The sequence below is a fragment of the Saprolegnia parasitica genome (genome assembly GCF_000151545.1).
Source record: "Saprolegnia parasitica CBS 223.65 unplaced genomic scaffold supercont2.57, whole genome shotgun sequence".
Taxonomy (NCBI): domain Eukaryota; phylum Oomycota; class Saprolegniomycetes; order Saprolegniales; family Saprolegniaceae; genus Saprolegnia; species Saprolegnia parasitica.
The window spans coordinates 128847-145083 of record NW_012156451.1 but is presented as its reverse complement, the minus strand read 5'-3'; the positions used below and the strand labels follow the sequence as shown (position 1 = coordinate 145083).

Sequence of the window (16237 nt, the reverse complement as noted above, 5' to 3'; positions counted from 1 at the left end):
TGACCATATTGGATACTATTTTCTACACGCTTTGAAGATACAGGAATGCTCGCCCCTTGGTCGGGCCCCACTTCCACGACACGAGTTGGGTGCATGTAGACAGTGCGCTCAGGAAAACCAGGATTATCCGTAAATCCGGAGGACAACCAGTGTTTTGCTTGGATCACCATGAGCAGCGACGACAGCAAGAGCGCTCCTGTGGCGGCGCCGGCCATGGACGCCAAGGCCATGAAGGTCGCCAAGCGCGTCAAGAAGCTCCAGAAAGCGTCGACACCTATCGCGCCCGTGAGGTACAAGCGTCGTATCGCAGCTGGCGCTTCAATGCTCTCGATAGCAAGCTACCGGCGTGGCTTACGTCCGACGTCGACCTGTTTGACTTTGATTGTAACCTAACGCACCCCGAGTTCGAAGGCCAGGCGCCCGCGCTCATTGCCGAGGCCAAGGAGGTCCGCGTCACGCAGATGCTCGTGCCCGGTGCGACGCTCGAGGAGAGCCGGCAGTGCTTGGACCTCGCACGGCTGTACCCAACGGTTTGTCGATCGACAATTCCTTCTCCCTTGACAAGCTTTGGTCGCAGGTACTCTTTCCGACGGCCGGCGTGCACCCGTACAACGCCACGTCGGCGTTCGACCCGGCCGCTTTTGCGATGCTCTCGGAGCTCGCCAAGCAGCCCGAGATGGTCGCTGTCGGCGAGTGCGGCCTCGACTACTCACCGGGTTTTCCGTCGCCTGAGTTGCAGCTTGAGTGGTTCCTGCCGCAACTCGACCTCGCGTGTGACCTGCAAAAGCCGCTCTTTCTCCACGAACGCCTTGCGCACGAGCCGTTTGTGGCGGCACTGACGGAGCGCGCCGCCAAGCTGCCGCCGGCCGTCGTGCACTGCTTTACGGGCACGGCCGCGGAAGCTGCGACGTACGTCAGCATGGGCCTCTACATTGGCGTCACGGGGTTCATTTGCAAGTCCCACGGCGCGACCCTCCAGTCGCTTCTCCGCGACGGCGTCGTGCCGCTGGACCGGCTCGTGGTCGAGACGGATGCGCCGTACATGGGCTTTCCGCACTGCCGCAAGCTCGCAGCCGCGCACCCCAAGAAGCAGTATCCGAACGTCGCGACCGCGCTGCCCAGCGTCGTCGAGGCGCTCGCCGAGTGCTTGGGCCTCCCGGCCAAGGACGTTGCGGCGGCCACGACGTACAACGCGCGCAAGTTTCTTCGCTTGCTCTAGAGGAAATGCATCATCATAGTACATCATCGATCACGTCGTCGTCGGTTGCGTGGAGACTCGTCCTGCACGAACTGTGGAGGACGTTCGAGACCATCGCTAAGAGGATGTTGTAGAATACCTGGTCTCAATTGAAGATCAGCTCACCCTTCTGCAACATCAGCTCCAGCCAGGCCTTCTCAACGATCAGCTCAAGCCTGCTCTGCTCGACGCAAGCTCCAACGACAGAGATGACACCATTTGAAGCGCTGGTCTCCGAATGTTCGCTTCAACTCAAGTTGCCATTTGAGGAGAATTTAGTCTCGTAAGGCTTTTGGCCCCCTCAAACCGCGAGTAGCCCGCAACATGCGCATAGGGTCCGGCTTGGGCATATATCCATTTCAGCGGATTTTCAATTCATTTCTAGCGGATCCTCTCTAGAAGCGTCTGGCAGAGACGCAGCAGTGGTTTTAACTTGTGGAGACGCAAACCCAATGCGATAGTTGGCAACAGAGAACGGCCTCGTAGCTGATGTATCAAGTGCTGCATAAATAGTATTGGAAATTCGCTCCATGCGTCGTTGGCGCAACGCAGCGGCGTGTGCATCGCTACAATGCAGTCTGTGGACGCTAGCTCTATCAGCTACAGCATCCCTCGCGATCTGTAGCCTTCTCCAACACGGTCCACTACGGTATCTTTATTCCATACGAGCAATGCACCCCTTTACAGCATTTGGAGCGATCGAGTCGCCGGTGAATGACCTTAACAACTCTATCCGTCGTCTCGCGCGTCATCACTTACTCGACCTTGATCGTCGTGTAGATCTTGCGCACGAAGAGGAGCGCGGACTGGAAGCCGATGAAGCCGAGGAGGATGAAGAAGCAGTACGCCATCATGAGCGAGTAGCCAAAGTAAAAGGCGGCTTGGAAGAACCCCGTCATCTCGGTCGCCGTCACAAAGTACCAGACGCTGTACGCGAGCACGAAGACGCCCGTGATGCCGCCCGACCAGAACGACCGCCACCACCACCGGTGGTCCTCGGCCGCGAGCTGGAAGTACGTCATCGTGATCGTCATAAACGCCGTGACGCAGACGAGCATTATGAACGCCAGAAAGAGGATGCCAAACAGCGTGTAGATCTGGTGGCCCCAAATCGCCGCAAAGATGTGGTGCAGCTCAATGTACACGGCGCTGTACGGAAGGCAGCCGGCCGCGACAACCATCGGGATCGGCCGGCGGTACCACGGCACCATCGGGATCTCGCGCTGGATCTTGTTGGTGCGGCACGGCGGCTTGTACGGCGCTGGCATACCCGCATCAGATGTCATGAACGAGTGCAAGAGTCAAGACAGCGTACCCGTTAGGTTGCGCCCGGCAATACCGCCCGTGATCGCGAGCGGCACGTTGACCAGGAGGAAGAGGCAGAGAAGAATCATGATCGTACCAAAGGGAAGCGCTGCGGACGAGTCGTTCCAGATCGCGACCGTATTGAGGAACGCGAAGATTGCGACGAGCGGCCCGGGGACGACGAGCCCACTCACGACGATGTTCCAGACCCAGCGCTGCCTACGACCCGAGATGACATCCATTTTTGTTTTGGAGGAGCAAGAGACTTGTACCCGCCGAGCTGCTTGTAGAGGCTTGCCGAGCGGTAGCCGCCGACACCGGCCGTGAGCGCGTAGGCAACGACGATGGCCGAGACGAGGCCGCCGCGCTTGCTCGGGTGGAAGACGTCGAGGAGCGAGAGGACGAGGACACCGAGAAGCATCGCAAAGAGCTGGGCGCCAGCGCCGACAAACGCGCAAAAGAGGACCAGGAACGGCGGGTTGCGGAAGACGTCGGCATGCACGAGCTTCCAGCCCGACTCGTCGTGGAGGTCGGCGCCGTCCTCGAGGTCCATGTAGCGCGACACGTCGCGTTTCAGAATGCGAAACATGATGATCGAGAGGAACGCGACGAGAAGCATGACGAGCACGAACGAGTTGATGATGCTGAGCCAGTGGATCTCGAGCACTTCGGGCAAGAGCGGGTCCTGCCATACGCGTTAGAACGATGCACTCTCGTCGTGGATCGTACCTTGAAGAGGCGGTCTTCGTACTTGCCCCACGACTGTTTCTGCCACTTGACCGAGTACGTAAACACAATGTCGGGCGACGCGCCCGTGAGCGGCTCGGCGAGGTGGTACTGGAACTCGTTCTCGTCCGTCTCGACCGAGTTGGTCATGGTCATGTTGATGCCAACAATCTAATGCTCGTTCGTGAGGCGGCGCATGGACCACGCCGAGTCGTACCAAATACTTGCGGACCGGCGACGTGACCTCGTCGTCGCCGTCGTAGCCGAGCGCCTTGTCGACGTCGTTGTACGCGATGTCAAAGTGGAGGTGCGTGTTGAGGTAGTAGTCGTACGACGACGGTGCGTACTTTTGGAGGTGCTGCAAGTGCTGCTGGAGGTAGTTGCCACCCTTGACGCGCTGGACGGCCTCGCCCACTTGGCCCGAGACGCGAATGTCGTCGACGTACATTTCAAAGACATAGTCTTCCTCGACAGCGTCCGTAAAGGCCTTTTGCACGTCCGGCGTAAACGGGACCTTGCACAGCTCGTTGTACGTCACGTCGACGCCAAAGAAGATGCGGTAGTCGGTCACGACCTTCCGGCTGCCCGTGAGGAGCTCGCCGAGGTCGTGGTCGTCCCATTGCCGCTCCTTCGGCTTGCAGAACGGCAGCTTGTAGTAGTGGTACGTCTCGGTCGGGTTGGAAAACGGCCGAATCTACCGTCATCGTTGGATTGCAACGCAGACGCGAGGTACCTACCGTGTTGGCGACGACGAAGACCTCTTCCCGAGACACATACTCGTGCGCATCCTCGGCGGCAGCGAAGCCCACGGCCGCGCCGCCGGCTACGACTGCGAGCGATCGCCAGCACACCATCGCCGTCCACGTCACAATGCTTTCTGTCGCCAACGTGCCGGCGTGGTCATACGGATAATGTATCCGGCACCACGTTAAGCGCAGGCAAGGCTTGTTTTACGCGAATTCGGTTTAATCCTTGCTATCGCGTCAAACGCAGCGCTGCAATGTGGCGTTGCCAGCACAACGCACCATTGCCGCCGATGTCGAGCACGCCCACACGCACTACTACTTGGACCTGTGTCGTGGCCTGCGTTGACACGCGCAGGCCCTCGATCAAGAGGTTAAATCCACATTTCGAGTCTCGCGAATGGTGTCTCAACACGCCAGATGAAGCGTAAACGCGATCAACCTAGCGGCTGGGGTGCGCTAAGCGTATGCTCCGTGCACGCACGTGTCTTTGCGTGGTTTCGTCGCGACGGCACGTCGCAACTGTAGCCTACAGGGAGGTTATGCCGATGGACGATATTTAACGTATGCGCTAAACAACGTCAAAGTGCGTTATTCGAACGCACAGCCAACGGCGCTGCTCAAAGGGCAAATTCCATCTTCGCGAGCCATGGCCAGCGAGCGTGGCGACAGCTCCAACTTCAACTACGGCGGCCGGCGCGCCAAGTCCGAGAGCGCGCGCTTCGAGGGCCTGCGCGGCTTCTTCGCCTGGGAGGACGAGACGGACCCCGCGTGGAAGGCCGCGGTCATGGCCCATGGCGGCGGCGTGCCCAAGTTTGCGACCAAGGCCGAGTGCGAAGAGTTCGTCAAGGCGCAGTGCGCGCCGGGCTCGAACCCCGACTTCCCGAACCTCCAGCACATCTTCACGATGCTCGTGACGTGGAACCAGATCCGCGATATCCTCTTGCCGGCGATGGCCATGGTCGACGCCAAGTACCCGTACGTGCCCCACCGGTCGCCCGTCCGTCCCGAGAACCGGTTCGTCGACAGCGCGGTCGAGAGCGGCGTCACGTGGCGCACAGAGCTGCCGTTCCACCGCGAGACGAACCGCGAGTCGACGATGCACACGCTCAAGTACCTCTTCTTCCACATGCGTTGCGGCATCTTCGTCATGATCCGCGCCGGCAAGGTCGTGCTCTTCGCGCCGTTCGTCAACAAGGACTATGAGAACAACTGGGCCGAGTTTCTCAAGTTTGACTCGTCCGACGGGAGCTTCAAGGCGTACTACGAGGGTGCGGTGCCATTGCTTTGGATGGATGCTAAGAGAGATGCGCGTGGATAGAGAAGCGCAACCACTACCGCCGGGAAAACGTCATTCCCGACGTCCGCAAGTGGTGGGCCAACGGCAACATCATCTGCAACGAGCACTGCAAGGACAACCGCCAGCTCGACGAGACGCAATACTGGGGCGACCAGTTCCTCGCCCAGCTCCGCGACATGTACGACCCACCGAGCATCGTTCTGGATCCTTACCTCGAGCGTAGGCTCGACGACTGCTGCAAGCACCGCGACCTGCCCGACTGCGAGTTTTTCATCAACAAGCGCGACTACCCGCATCTCAAGGTCCATTTCCATCCATATGCATAGCCTCACGTGGGCCCATATAGAACAACCTCTCGGAGCCGTATGGATTCCTCTTTGACCGTGACGACCGCAACCCGGACGAAGACCTCCCGCTCACGCAATACAAGTTTCCGTCGTACGCGCCGATCATGAGCTTCTACATCTCCAACCGGTTCCTAACATCGTCGCGGTTGATGTGTCTTGACGTCTTTGGCTTAGCTTTGCCGACATTCCGTTTCCTTGCTCGGAAGACTGGGAAGCCGCGACAGGTCTCGTCTTCCCGCCGTCGTTCCAGCACACCCATTGCCACCACTGTCCGTGCAAGAACAAGCGCAACTGCGAAGCCAACTGGGAGTGCTTTTGCCCCGGCGATCGCAAGTACCACGGCATCTCGGTAGAGAGACTGGGCTCCAAGCATTCCTGACGCATTCGGTAGACGGTGCGCGACTTGTTTACGGCGAGCAACTTTAAAAAGTTCGACCTGCCCTGGGAAAAGAAGGACAACACGGCGTTCTTCCGCGGCACGGCGACGGGCGGTGGCACCACGATCGACACGAACCAGCGCCTTCACCTTGCCCACCTCTCCAATTTGTACGCATTCCTCGTTGGTTTAGAAGTATTGATGGCGCATCGTAGGTGGAAGACCGAGTCCGAGTACCACCACTTGATGCACCCGCTGCCGTACTTGGACGCAGAGATCACGGCGTGGAACCTGCGCGACAAGAAGATCGCCAAGAACCCGATGACGTTTGTGCGGAAGGAGCGGTTCCAGGGCCGCGGCGAGTTTACGGCCGGCAAGCACCACTACATTCCCATGTACGAGCAGTCCAAGTACAAGTACATTTTGTACGTCGAGGGCCATTGCGCCGCGAACCGGTATGCGTTCCTCATGCGCCTTGGCGGCGTCATCCTCAAGGTCACGTCCAAGTGTGTCGCCGACGAAATGTGGTACGTTTTATTGTACTTTTCTTCACGAATTTCAAATTCCCATTTAGGTACACGCCGCTCCTGCAGCCGATGGTCGACCACGTCCCGATCAAGCCCGACCTCTCCGACCTCGCCGAGAAGATCCAGTGGTGCCGCGACAACGACGACAAGTGCCGCGAGATTGCGGCGCGCGCCAAGTGGCTCTACGACAACTACGTCTCGAAGGAAGGCATCCACGACTACATGGAGATGATCACGACGCAGATTGCGCAAAAGTACGTCCACGCGCCCACGCGGTTTGGCTACGTGCGCCCGAGAGAAGACGTGCAGCCGCCGTCGATGCGTCCGACGCACCCGCACGCGTGCGTCGGCGGCAGCGGCAACCAGCCCGGCCGCGTCTGCCGCGGCTGCAAGGATGGCGAGGCTGAACACCGCAGTAAGCGCCAAAAGCTGGAACAAGACGACGAAAAGTACGGCGCCAACAAGCCACTGGTAGGCTTTTATCACCTGCTTGCTCGACGCTAATGCGACGGGTAGCAATACGACAACTACCGTCAAGGCGGTGGTGGCCGTGGCCGCGGCCGAGGTGGTGGTGGCTACAACCAACAAAGCAGCAACTCCCGCAACAGCGGGTACCAGGCGCCGAGGGGGCCGCCTGCGGAGAAGGCGTGTCGCCGCTGCCGCCGCAAGATCTCTCTCTGCATGTGCTCGCGCCATTGAGGATACCGCCTCACTCGTCAACGCGAGGTGGAGAAGCTACTGGCGATAATACATACAAGTTATATTGCGCCGGCGGTCATACGGTGCAAAGCAAGACGGTGGCGTCGTCGCTGTGGCCAGCCTCGGTGCTCGCGAGCATGGCCAAAATGTCGAGCTCGTAGTGCTCGCCAAGAAAGGTGCTCGCAAAGCGTGTGAGCGGATTGAACTTGAGGTTGGTGTCCTTCTGGATGACGTGGGCGTACTGCGCCATCTTGGCCGGGTCGGTGTCGACCTGGCGGTACAACTCGGTGCTAGCAGCCATCGAGAAGGGGCTGTGTCCGTTCAGCGGGTGCTCAAAGCTCGCAATGGCCACTTGTAAAATGGCGTTGGCCGCCGCATCCATGTCAGTCGGTTCGCTCTCAAGCGCCGCCACGATCTCGTGGCCGTAAACGTTGTCAGCGACGCCGTCCGAGAGGAGCATGACCGTGTCCTTGGGCTCGAGGAGAAAGCACTCGTAGAGGCATTCGCTCTCAAAGCTCTGGATCGACTGCGACGCGACGCACGCCGGCGTGTTGAAGCCGTGGATGAGCGCCGCGCTTTCAAACACGAGCTGCTCGTTGCGCACGACGAGTGTCTTGACGTCTCCGATCGTGAACGAGTAGAGCCGCGGTGGCTCCGACTTGTTGCCGCGATGGATCACGGCGACGCTCAGCGACGCCTCGGCGGCTTTGTCCGTCGCTGCATACGTCGGTAGATCTCGTACGTTCCGGATGGCGCTCAGAATGTGCTCTTTGATCGCGAGCGAGATTTGCTCGGGCGTGCCCTCTGTCTGGAACTCGTCGCCCGTGAGGTACGGCTGCACACGCAGCGCAACGTGCGAAACAAGGTCCTTTACAAACTCGATAGACGGCAGCTCGGCGTCGAGGGACCCATCGGTCAGGATGAGCAAGCTCTTCTCGGCGTGGCTTGCATCCAGGCCGTGCTCCACAAAGCTGGCTTGACCAATCTCCGTCTTCGGTATGCGAAACGACGTGGCCGAAAAGAGGTCTGCCATCGCACGCAGCGACGACTTGCGTCGTGGCGCCTCCGCCTCCTCTGCGTGGCCGAGAAGCACGCGGCTAAAGCGGCGCATGGCACTCATCCGGTCGGGGCTGGTGCGCATGGCGGCCTGCGACGGCGATGCACCGAGTGTCGACGATTGAAGCGCGAGCTCGGAAGAAGGCATGGGCAGCGGCACGACGCTCGACTTGCGCAGTGCAAGATGCAGCGACGGCGTCGACGCTGCGGGCGACTCACTCTTGCGCCGATTCCACCCGCGCAGCATACACGCTTAGGTCAAAACTTCGGCTAAATAAAAGGGCAAACTCATGTCGTGAAACGCCTCGTGGTGCTGCCACGTAACGCTCTATCTCCACGAGGGATATCGCGCGTCGAGCACGTAGTTGCCCTTCTATGCATGTACTAGTAGGCGAGCTCAAAGGCTTAGGAGGATCGAACCCGCGATTTCAAGTTGGGTCGAGAGTCCTTGGCGGGGAGTGAGACAAGGTAATCAAGAAGGGAAGCATGATCGATCAACAAGCACATGCCAAGCAAGTGGCAATGAATCACGACCGTATATATAGTAGTTACAGAGTCTCCTCGACGCCACAGTAGGAAGTATGCTACCTTCGTCACGCAGTTGCTCTAGTAGCGACCGACAACGCGGTGCGTGGCGACCATGTGGTTGGCATCAATGACGGCGTGGTTCTTCTCTCTCGTGGCCGCCGGTTGGTTGAGCGTGAGGCGGCCGTTGACGACGAGGAGCGGGTTCACGCTGCTCATGACGTGTTCGTTGACAGTGATGCCGTCAAGATATTGCTTGAGGACGGCTTGGAGCTCGATGTTTTCCATCTCGATACGATCTTTCTCCTTCTGCACCGCCATTGTGTCGAGGAGCGCTTTGTTGTAGCGCTTCCAGAAGAGGTCCAAGTACTCCCACTCGGGCACGGGCTCGCCATTGAGCTCGCCATGCGGCTGCAAGAGCGCGAGCTTGGTCTGCTCGACCGGGTCCACGTCCGAGGGCAATCCTACGTCCCAATGGAACCATTTTCCATCATCAAAAGGCCAAACGAACCGACGGACGGGAGCTGGTGCTCGTGCTTGAGCGAGTTGACGGCGTCTGTCGCGGTCTCTTCGTCTTCAATCGACGAATGGTAGAACGGTAACACCTGTTCCCGCTCCGTCTCGAGCTTGCGTGCAAGTTCGGCGAGCTTGAGAATACGCTCCGCAAGCTCTTGCTCCTCGGTGAGTTTGAGCTTCGTTGCGCGCGCGAGGTGCGAGAGCTCGGTCAGTCGCTTCCGGTGTTCGTCCCGCATGTGGTTCATCTTGGCTTTGAGCTGCTGAAAGTGCGTTGCGATCTGACTCTTCTCTTCCTCAAGCGCGCGATTGCGCTCGTTGCACTCGCGCACGTTTTGGGCAATCTTGGTGCGCCAGTGCGTCAAATTGGCTTGGAGCCGCTCGATCTTGCGGATCTTGATCTCAATGTCTTTGGAAAGCTCTTGGTCCTTGGCCGTGAGGTACTTGAAGTCCTGTGTGCGCTGGTCTGTGTTTTGGAGATAGTTGAGGTGCGCCGTCTCAAAGTGCTGTTCGAGCTCTTCAATATTGCTATAGAGAGGGCATGAGCGCGCTTCTGTACAAAATGTCGAAATGGAACCTATCCAGTGTGATCCGCAAGACGTTGATGTCTTCAAGGTTTTTGTTGCGGATTTCTTCGCGCAGTTGTTCGTGCTCTTGCTTGGCTTCGGCTTCGCGCTCCTTCTCTTGGGCTTCCACCGCGCGCATGATGTTCAGCAGCTCGTTCTTCTCGAGGTGGTGCTAGGTGCAAGAGGGTGCTATCGCTCCTTAGTTAATGGTCGAGAGACGCGTACTTGCTTTGTGATTTTCTCCTTCTCGACGCTGAACTCGCGCTCAATGATCTGAAGGTCCTTCTCAAACTCGTTCTCGAGGCCGAGGAGTCGACCGTCCTGGAGGTCAATGAGCTTGTCGACGTTGATGAGGTGGCTGCGCAGCGCCATTTGGTACTGCTCCTCAGCCTCTTCGAGGTCGCGATCCAGCATTTGAATGATGGCGTCTTTGCGATCGACGTCGCGCTCGTGGTTTTGCGACTTGATTTCCACTTCCTTCCGAAGCGACTCGACCTTGACCAAGCGCATGATCTTGCGCCAATGGTTCTGGATCTTGAGCTTGTTCATCTTGGAGATCTTCTGCTCCTTCTCCATAAAGTCTTTGAGCTGCTGCTTCTTGGAGACGGCGAGTTTCTTGAGGTAGTCGTTCATCTCGAGCCGATTGATCGAGTCGGCGAGCCGCCGCTCTTCGTCCGTCGCGCCCTTTCCGTCCTTCTTGCCCTTCTTGTCTTTGCTGCTGCCTTTCACAGCTTTCCCAAGCTGTGCGCCGCCTTGGAGCTTGAGCGAGAGGTGCAGCACACGAACCATCCTTCGAATTGCACGTGCACTCGAAACCTACTTTGACGATTTGCGACAAATTTAGCGAAACGAGCGAGGAGTGACACAGCAATTGGTTTGGATGCAATTGTGAAAACCTTCAAGACGCTTGCGCAGAGGCGCCAAGTTGACCCTGGTCCAAGCTCGGCGTCAGTCACCTCTCGCTTCAACCGCCGTGTGCCAGGACGTGACTTTTAATGACGAGCCGAGATTCGCGTCATCATTCGTCGCTCTTAAGCGCTGCGTCTCGATGGACGAGGATAGTGCCTCGTGATGGCAACGAAATCGAAAATGTGCATTATGAGGGTTAAAAATGCCACGGGGCCGTCGTCCGGTGCGTGCTTACATGTTAGTTGGTCGGCGGCGCGACGTACAAGTCACTGCTTGAGACCGCCACGCCGATCTTGGAGCTCTTGGTCACAATCGTGGCGTCGCCGGCCGTGTAAAAGTAGTCGGCGTCCGTTTGCGTCACGGTCACAATGTCTCCGCGCGTCGTCGCGTAGTACGCTTGGCCCGTCGTGAGGTCGCCTGCGACCGAGACGGATCCGGTGACGGTCACGCCGTTGGAGCCGCTGCCGATGCCGGCCACGTTGCCGTACGTCTCGACAAGCGAGAGGCGCTTCGGGTTCACCGGCCCCAGCGTGCCCGTGTAGCCAACGACAAAGCTCTCGGCCGACGTCGGGACAAGGTCGAGCGTCACGGCCGTCGGCGTCGTCACGGACGTCGCGCCCGCCAGCGTAAAGTCGGCCGCCGACATGCGCATGAGCGGCGTCAATGGCTTGAGCGTGTACGTGTCCGAGATCTGGAAGACTTGGGTATACGGCTTGCCGGCGTTGCTCGGGTTCAAGAACGCCAGCGCGAGGCGCGTCGACGACAGCGCCTTGAGCGACGGCTTGGGCGAGAAGCTGAAAAAGTTGCCAAAGTCAAACTCGCCCGACGCCGCGGCGCCGAGGGTATAGACGCCGCGGAAGACGACCTTTTGCGTGATCGTCGAGATCTGCACCGTCGCGATCGTGAGCGTGTTGCCGTTCAGACTGTCGTAGAACGCCATCGCGAGCATATCGGGGGCGATGCTGACGACCTCGAGGAACGCGGACGGAAGGTACGCCTTCGAGCACGTCTCGCTCTTCTTGGTGACGGCGCCGGTCGAGGCGGCGACCGTGCCGAGGTAGATACAAAGCCCCTTATTGTCGGTCGCAATGTCCGACCACCACGCCAGCGCAAAGTGGTCCGCGAGGGCGGGGACCGCGACGGGGTTGGCGAACGTCGTCGAGTACGACGGAGTGACGTTAAAGTTGTTGCCATCGCCAAACGTGACGGCCGTCGCTGTCGTAATGCTCCCGTCGCTTGCAACGACGCCGCCCGTGAGCTCTTCAAAGAACGCACCCGACGCATTGTACGGCTGGAAGCTCACCGTGACAAAGGTCGTCGCCGAGACAGCGCCAATGTTGTTGGAGAAGGACGAGGACGCGATGGTCGCACGCTTGGTCGGCAAGTATTTCACGGACGGCGGCGACTGCGTGAGGGCACCCGCCACGACCGAGACGCTGCCCGTCGAACTCACTTCGAGGAAGACGGCTTGCGTGTCCGAGAGCGTTGCGACACCGCGGATGGTCTTGCCCGAGAGGACGTTGTCGCTCGGCGCCTCCGCCATGCTCAGCGTCTTGTCGGCCTTCGCCGTCACGGTCGTCACGACCGATTGCAGCTTGGATGGCAAGTAGTACGTCAAGATGTTGGTCGCGTACGTCGACTGCGACGTGCCCATGCGCACGGTGGTGATGTACTGCATCGTGTCGCTTGGGAGCGTGGCTGCATCGAGGTACGCAGTCGTGCCGGCGCCAACGCGAAGCGTTCCGTTGGCCGCAAAACTCACGGGCTTTTGGTTGGCGCCGCTCCCGCCAAACGACGCACTCGAGAGGAGAACGCTGGACGAGTGGGACTTGGCGCCGCGGTCGAGGAAGTGCAAGAGGTACAAGGCGAGGCCGTTGAGCAAGATGAAGACGATCGCCACGAACGTGATTTTGAACTTGCGCGAGATGCGAGGGAGCTCGGCCTTGGTCGCGTCCATCTCGACGACGATGTTCTTGCCCTCAATGTAAGGCGTGTCGGCCGTCGGTGTGTCGGCCATAAGTCTGTAGTCGATATGCGCCGGAGAGGGTCAATTGAGTACTGACCATTGCTGTCGCACGCCCGGTGGAAGTGTTCGATATATACTAGTGTTCGTGCTTTGTCTGCTTCGAACATTGTGGCCCCTGAACCATCCAAGAAAGAAGATTTACTTATTGTGTGTCTAATTATGACGTGGCGGCATGCCGTGCCGTCCGAGAAACAGCCGGTGCAGGACGTTGAACCGCCGACCAAACTATGAGCTTACGAGCGATTGTAGGTTTCGTAGCGCGCATAGAGGTCCCGTAGCCGCGCGTGTGCATGGTAGCACTGCTCGTACGTTGCCAGCGTCGACGTCCACGCCGGGTCCAACGTCGGTGGTTGGAAGGTGTTGTTCTGGCCGTGGCTCAGAGCATCGCAACACGCGAGGATGCGCTCGATGTGCGCCTCGGCCGTCGCAAGCACAGCCATGGTGTTCCTACAGCAGAGAAACATCGGTCGCGGGCAGACGCCAAGTGCGTACTCTTGGTCGCCGGGTGCGATATGCAGCATCTTGGACGTGTGCGCTGTCTGGAGCTTCTGTAAAATGGTCGGTCGCAGCGCGTGGAAAGCGTCCATTTGGGCACGCAGCGCCGTGAGCATTGCGTGCTTGGCATCGATGGCGCCGGTGGCCAAGAGCGGCGCTGTCGTCGCGACAAACGTCAGTTCGTCAATGTCGCAAAGGATCTACTGTATGCGCCTCTTGTCGTCGAACAGGCAGATGCGATTGTGCACCTGGAAGAGCGCCTCTTCAGCGGCCGTGATATCTGTCATGAGTTGGATGACGTCCAAGGACGGCGATGAGACCACGTCGTCGTCATCGTCGTCCAGGGCCATGGGCGCGACCTCCTAGTCGCAATCGTAGCGCTCAACAAAGCACGCGCGCGAGCTGGAGGACGTACCTTCCACTTCTGGAGGAAGACGTCGAGGGCCGTCGGTGCTGCCGCAGCGTCCGCCGACCAAGGATTTGACGCCATGGTTGTCTTTAATTTCGGATTATGCCGAATCTCGTTAGAAAAGCAAGGACATGACCCTTTTTTAGGACATTCAATCTCTCTGCCATGTCGGAGCACGTACACCTGACAAGTCGCACTGCAGCAACATGCAGCGACAACAAAGCGTCGAGACGAACTCTCTCTTCCTCGTCCATCGGTAGCTGCTGCGTCGGCCACGCACGCAATTTTCGCTCGCTCAGTCGACGGCCGGACTCTTGGACGACGAGGAAAAGACACCACGACGACCGACATGGCGGCTATCACTCGACGAGAGTTGCCCTTCGTGCGCAAGTTCCATCGACCTGATCTCTGGATACACTGCCTTCGATTGATCATCCACTGCATGATACACTGCCTCCGTCTGCGTGCTCGGTCGATTGCTTCCAAGCTCCTACAACCCGAGGGTGTCCAGGCCATGGGGGTCGGCTCGAGAGGGTGCAGCGGACGTTCGTGCTCGTGGCTGCTCTACACTTGACCAGCGGTACGAATTAGGGCATCCGACCAGGCGCGAGATATGCAGTTTCTGCGCCCACTTGCTCAAAATCGCATGCTTTGGCGGCAAATAATACTCCAATGGTTAAATTCCGCATACAAATACCAAGGTATGGACGAGAAAAAATCGAGCAACGGGTTACACACGCCAAGACGGGCACGCCACGAAAGCGTCATTCGCAATCCGCCATGCGTCGTCGCTCTCTCCATGTCCTGGGCATGATGAGCCTCGCAGCGTCGACGACCGCCTCGTGCTTCGAGAGTGGGCGCTGCTACCTCTACGAAGGCGTGCCCCTCGGTGTCGCCGCGTGCGACCTCGCGTCCGCGCAGTGCCCGCCCTGCGTGCAAGAGTACCTCGGGAACCTCTGGTGCAGCCGCGCATATCCCGCAGTGCAGTGCCTGCCAGGCTTCGAGTACTGCCCCGTGGTGCCAAAGCCGAACACGCCATCGCCCCAGCCCCAGCCAACGTCGCCGTCGACGCCACCTCCGATACCGCCATCCTCGTCGCCGACGACGACAACGAGGGCTCCGACCCAAGGACCAACACCGTCGCCAGCGACACCCGCCCCAACACTGCCGCCAACGACACCACCGCCTGCAACTCGGTCACCGACGCCGACACCGACACCGACGCCGTCGCCGACTTTGGAACCAACGACCACACCGCCGCCGGCAACAACGACGCCCGCGCCGACACCGAATGCAACGAGCCCAAATGTGACGGAAACGGTCGATGCGCAGGATCCGTCGCTTGCAGGCACAGAGGAAGCACGGACGGAGCCGGTGACACGCCCACCAGCAGTCATGACCGACAAGACGGAGAGTGCGTCGTCGCGCACCGAGTCGGCGTCGCTACCCGGCACCTCGGTGCACTCTACCTCCGGGAAAGGGTCGTCATCGATCTCAATCACGGCCATCGCAGCCGGTGTTGGCGCTTGCACGGTCTTCATCTTTGTCGTGATCGTGGTCCGATTCCGTCGGCGGCAGGATTGGGAGACCCGCAGTGTGCTCTCGCCGTCCAAGGTGCTCTTCAGCATCCGAGGCACTCTGCCTGGGACGTTCATGCGCGGCGAGACGCCCGTCCTCGACGCTCGGTCGTCGCCATTTCACTCGGTCACGCCCGTGATGGAGTCGTCGTCACGGCAGTTGCCGATTCTACAGCACCAGTCATGAGCTGCGAAAGGATCATGCCGTATTTAACCCCACTTGTTTCCGTCGTCCTACTTCGTTCCAAGTACTCTAGACGCCACTCGTACACCCACCTTATCGTGTCGTTGTGTTGTGACGTGGCAGCACCACGAGCCGCCAATGTATTAGCAAACGCGTCTGCGATGTACGTCGCCGTGTATTGGGCTGTTTCAATGGCGGTCTTTCAGGCAGCAGCTTTTGTCAGCTTTCGTCGCATCCTGACAGCCAATCAGTGGCGCATCATGTTATGTAGTATGATATGAAGCAAAGCTGTGTGCCGACGTCCTGCTACCCAGAACGTCCTGCGTGACGCTATCTGTTGGTCAAAATCAACGCGCATATCCTCAGATGCTCCATCCGCACGTTAGGCTGCGTGCATGTCGTCGTCGCCGCTTCTCACGACGGTCTAACACTCGCATTATAAGTTAGCAGGAGCATGCTAGCGATCAAGCTGCCACAGTCATAATCGTTTCGCCAAGGGTGCTACTTTGGCTGCGGACGGCGCCGTCCTCGCCAGAGAGACCGCCGTTGACGTCGTTGTGCCGGCTGCGAGCGCAGTGGGTTTAACCATGGACGGCGACTGTACACGCTTGGCCGGTGCGACCGGTCGCGTCGGTACTGGAATATTGGGGATTTTCGTCAGCGTGGTCTCGTCCTTCTTGTCCTACGCCGGTTGAGATCCCACCCGCGATGCATCGT

The 16237-nt window shown here is 59.2% G+C and overlaps 8 protein-coding genes across 8 annotated transcripts; 3 read left to right on the top strand and 5 right to left on the bottom strand.

The window, feature by feature from the left end:
- Nucleotides 1–168: 168 nt before the first annotated feature.
- On the top strand, nt 169–1219 carry SPRG_10615 (hypothetical protein; the record flags this gene model as incomplete). The annotated part of the gene is made up of 3 exons (XM_012349741.1): nt 169–290; nt 335–530; nt 578–1219. The coding sequence occupies 3 exons, from the start codon at nt 169–171 to the stop codon at nt 1217–1219; spliced, it is 960 nt and encodes a 319-aa protein (XP_012205131.1).
- A 666-nt stretch (nt 1220–1885) lies between these two features.
- Nucleotides 1886–4142, bottom strand: SPRG_10614 (hypothetical protein). Its single transcript, XM_012349740.1, has 6 exons — nt 4006–4142; nt 3486–3962; nt 3272–3439; nt 2815–3227; nt 2553–2761; nt 1886–2498 (listed from the first exon to the last, which is right to left on the bottom strand). Exons 1-6 carry the CDS (start codon nt 4120–4122, stop codon nt 1993–1995), a joined length of 1890 nt encoding a protein of 629 aa, XP_012205130.1. The 5' UTR covers nt 4123–4142; the 3' UTR covers nt 1886–1992.
- Nucleotides 4143–4660: 518 nt separating this feature from the next.
- Nucleotides 4661–7317, top strand: SPRG_10613 (hypothetical protein; the record flags this gene model as incomplete). The annotated part of the gene is made up of 9 exons (XM_012349739.1): nt 4661–5282; nt 5333–5489; nt 5535–5613; nt 5658–5785; nt 5833–6007; nt 6050–6204; nt 6250–6561; nt 6609–7032; nt 7078–7317. The coding sequence occupies 9 exons, from the start codon at nt 4661–4663 to the stop codon at nt 7258–7260; spliced, it is 2235 nt and encodes a 744-aa protein (XP_012205129.1). The 3' UTR covers nt 7261–7317.
- SPRG_10612 (hypothetical protein) lies at nt 7300–8563 on the bottom strand (the record flags this gene model as incomplete). The annotated part of the gene is made up of 1 exon (XM_012349738.1): nt 7300–8563. The coding sequence occupies one exon, from the start codon at nt 8561–8563 to the stop codon at nt 7337–7339; it is 1227 nt and encodes a 408-aa protein (XP_012205128.1). The 3' UTR covers nt 7300–7336.
- A 233-nt stretch (nt 8564–8796) lies between these two features.
- On the bottom strand, nt 8797–10731 carry SPRG_10611 (hypothetical protein). The gene is made up of 4 exons (XM_012349737.1): nt 10146–10731; nt 9932–10092; nt 9353–9882; nt 8797–9305 (listed from the first exon to the last, which is right to left on the bottom strand). Exons 1-4 carry the CDS (start codon nt 10707–10709, stop codon nt 8923–8925), a joined length of 1638 nt encoding a protein of 545 aa, XP_012205127.1. The 5' UTR covers nt 10710–10731; the 3' UTR covers nt 8797–8922.
- A 258-nt stretch (nt 10732–10989) lies between these two features.
- On the bottom strand, nt 10990–12865 carry SPRG_10610 (hypothetical protein). The gene has a single exon (XM_012349736.1). It carries the CDS (start codon nt 12844–12846, stop codon nt 11068–11070), a length of 1779 nt encoding a protein of 592 aa, XP_012205126.1. The 5' UTR covers nt 12847–12865; the 3' UTR covers nt 10990–11067.
- Nucleotides 12866–12994: 129 nt separating this feature from the next.
- Nucleotides 12995–13840, bottom strand: SPRG_10609 (hypothetical protein; the record flags this gene model as incomplete). Its single annotated transcript, XM_012349735.1, has 4 exons — nt 12995–13302; nt 13348–13550; nt 13599–13712; nt 13766–13840. The coding sequence occupies 4 exons, from the start codon at nt 13838–13840 to the stop codon at nt 13089–13091; spliced, it is 606 nt and encodes a 201-aa protein (XP_012205125.1). The 3' UTR covers nt 12995–13088.
- Nucleotides 13841–14536: 696 nt separating this feature from the next.
- On the top strand, nt 14537–15612 carry SPRG_10608 (hypothetical protein). Its single transcript, XM_012349734.1, has one exon. It carries the CDS (start codon nt 14540–14542, stop codon nt 15521–15523), a length of 984 nt encoding a protein of 327 aa, XP_012205124.1. The 5' UTR covers nt 14537–14539; the 3' UTR covers nt 15524–15612.
- Nucleotides 15613–16237: the final 625 nt, after the last annotated feature.

Excerpts from the sequence above, each read along its gene's own strand:
- SPRG_10614 (XM_012349740.1), bottom strand. The coding sequence starts at position 4,122 with ATGGTGTGCTGGCGATCGCTCGCAGTCGTAGCCGGCGGCGCGGCCGTG. Across the intron at positions 3,440-3,485 it reads CGCCGGTCCGCAAGTATTTG|ATTGTTGGCATCAACATGAC; the intron begins GTACGACTCGGC and ends AACGAGCATTAG. Across the intron at positions 2,499-2,552 it reads TGCCGGGCGCAACCTAACGG|CGCCGTACAAGCCGCCGTGC; the intron begins GTACGCTGTCTT and ends CGGGTATGCCAG.
- SPRG_10610 (XM_012349736.1), bottom strand. The coding sequence starts at position 12,846 with ATGGCCGACACACCGACGGCCGACACGCCTTACATTGAGGGCAAGAAC.
- SPRG_10611 (XM_012349737.1), bottom strand. The coding sequence starts at position 10,709 with ATGGTTCGTGTGCTGCACCTCTCGCTCAAGCTCCAAGGCGGCGCACAG. Across the intron at positions 9,883-9,931 it reads TTGCGGATCACACTGGATAG|CAATATTGAAGAGCTCGAAC; the intron begins GTTCCATTTCGA and ends CCCTCTCTATAG. Across the intron at positions 9,306-9,352 it reads GCACCAGCTCCCGTCCGTCG|GATTGCCCTCGGACGTGGAC; the intron begins GTTCGTTTGGCC and ends ATTGGGACGTAG.
- SPRG_10608 (XM_012349734.1), top strand. The coding sequence starts at position 14,540 with ATGCGTCGTCGCTCTCTCCATGTCCTGGGCATGATGAGCCTCGCAGCG.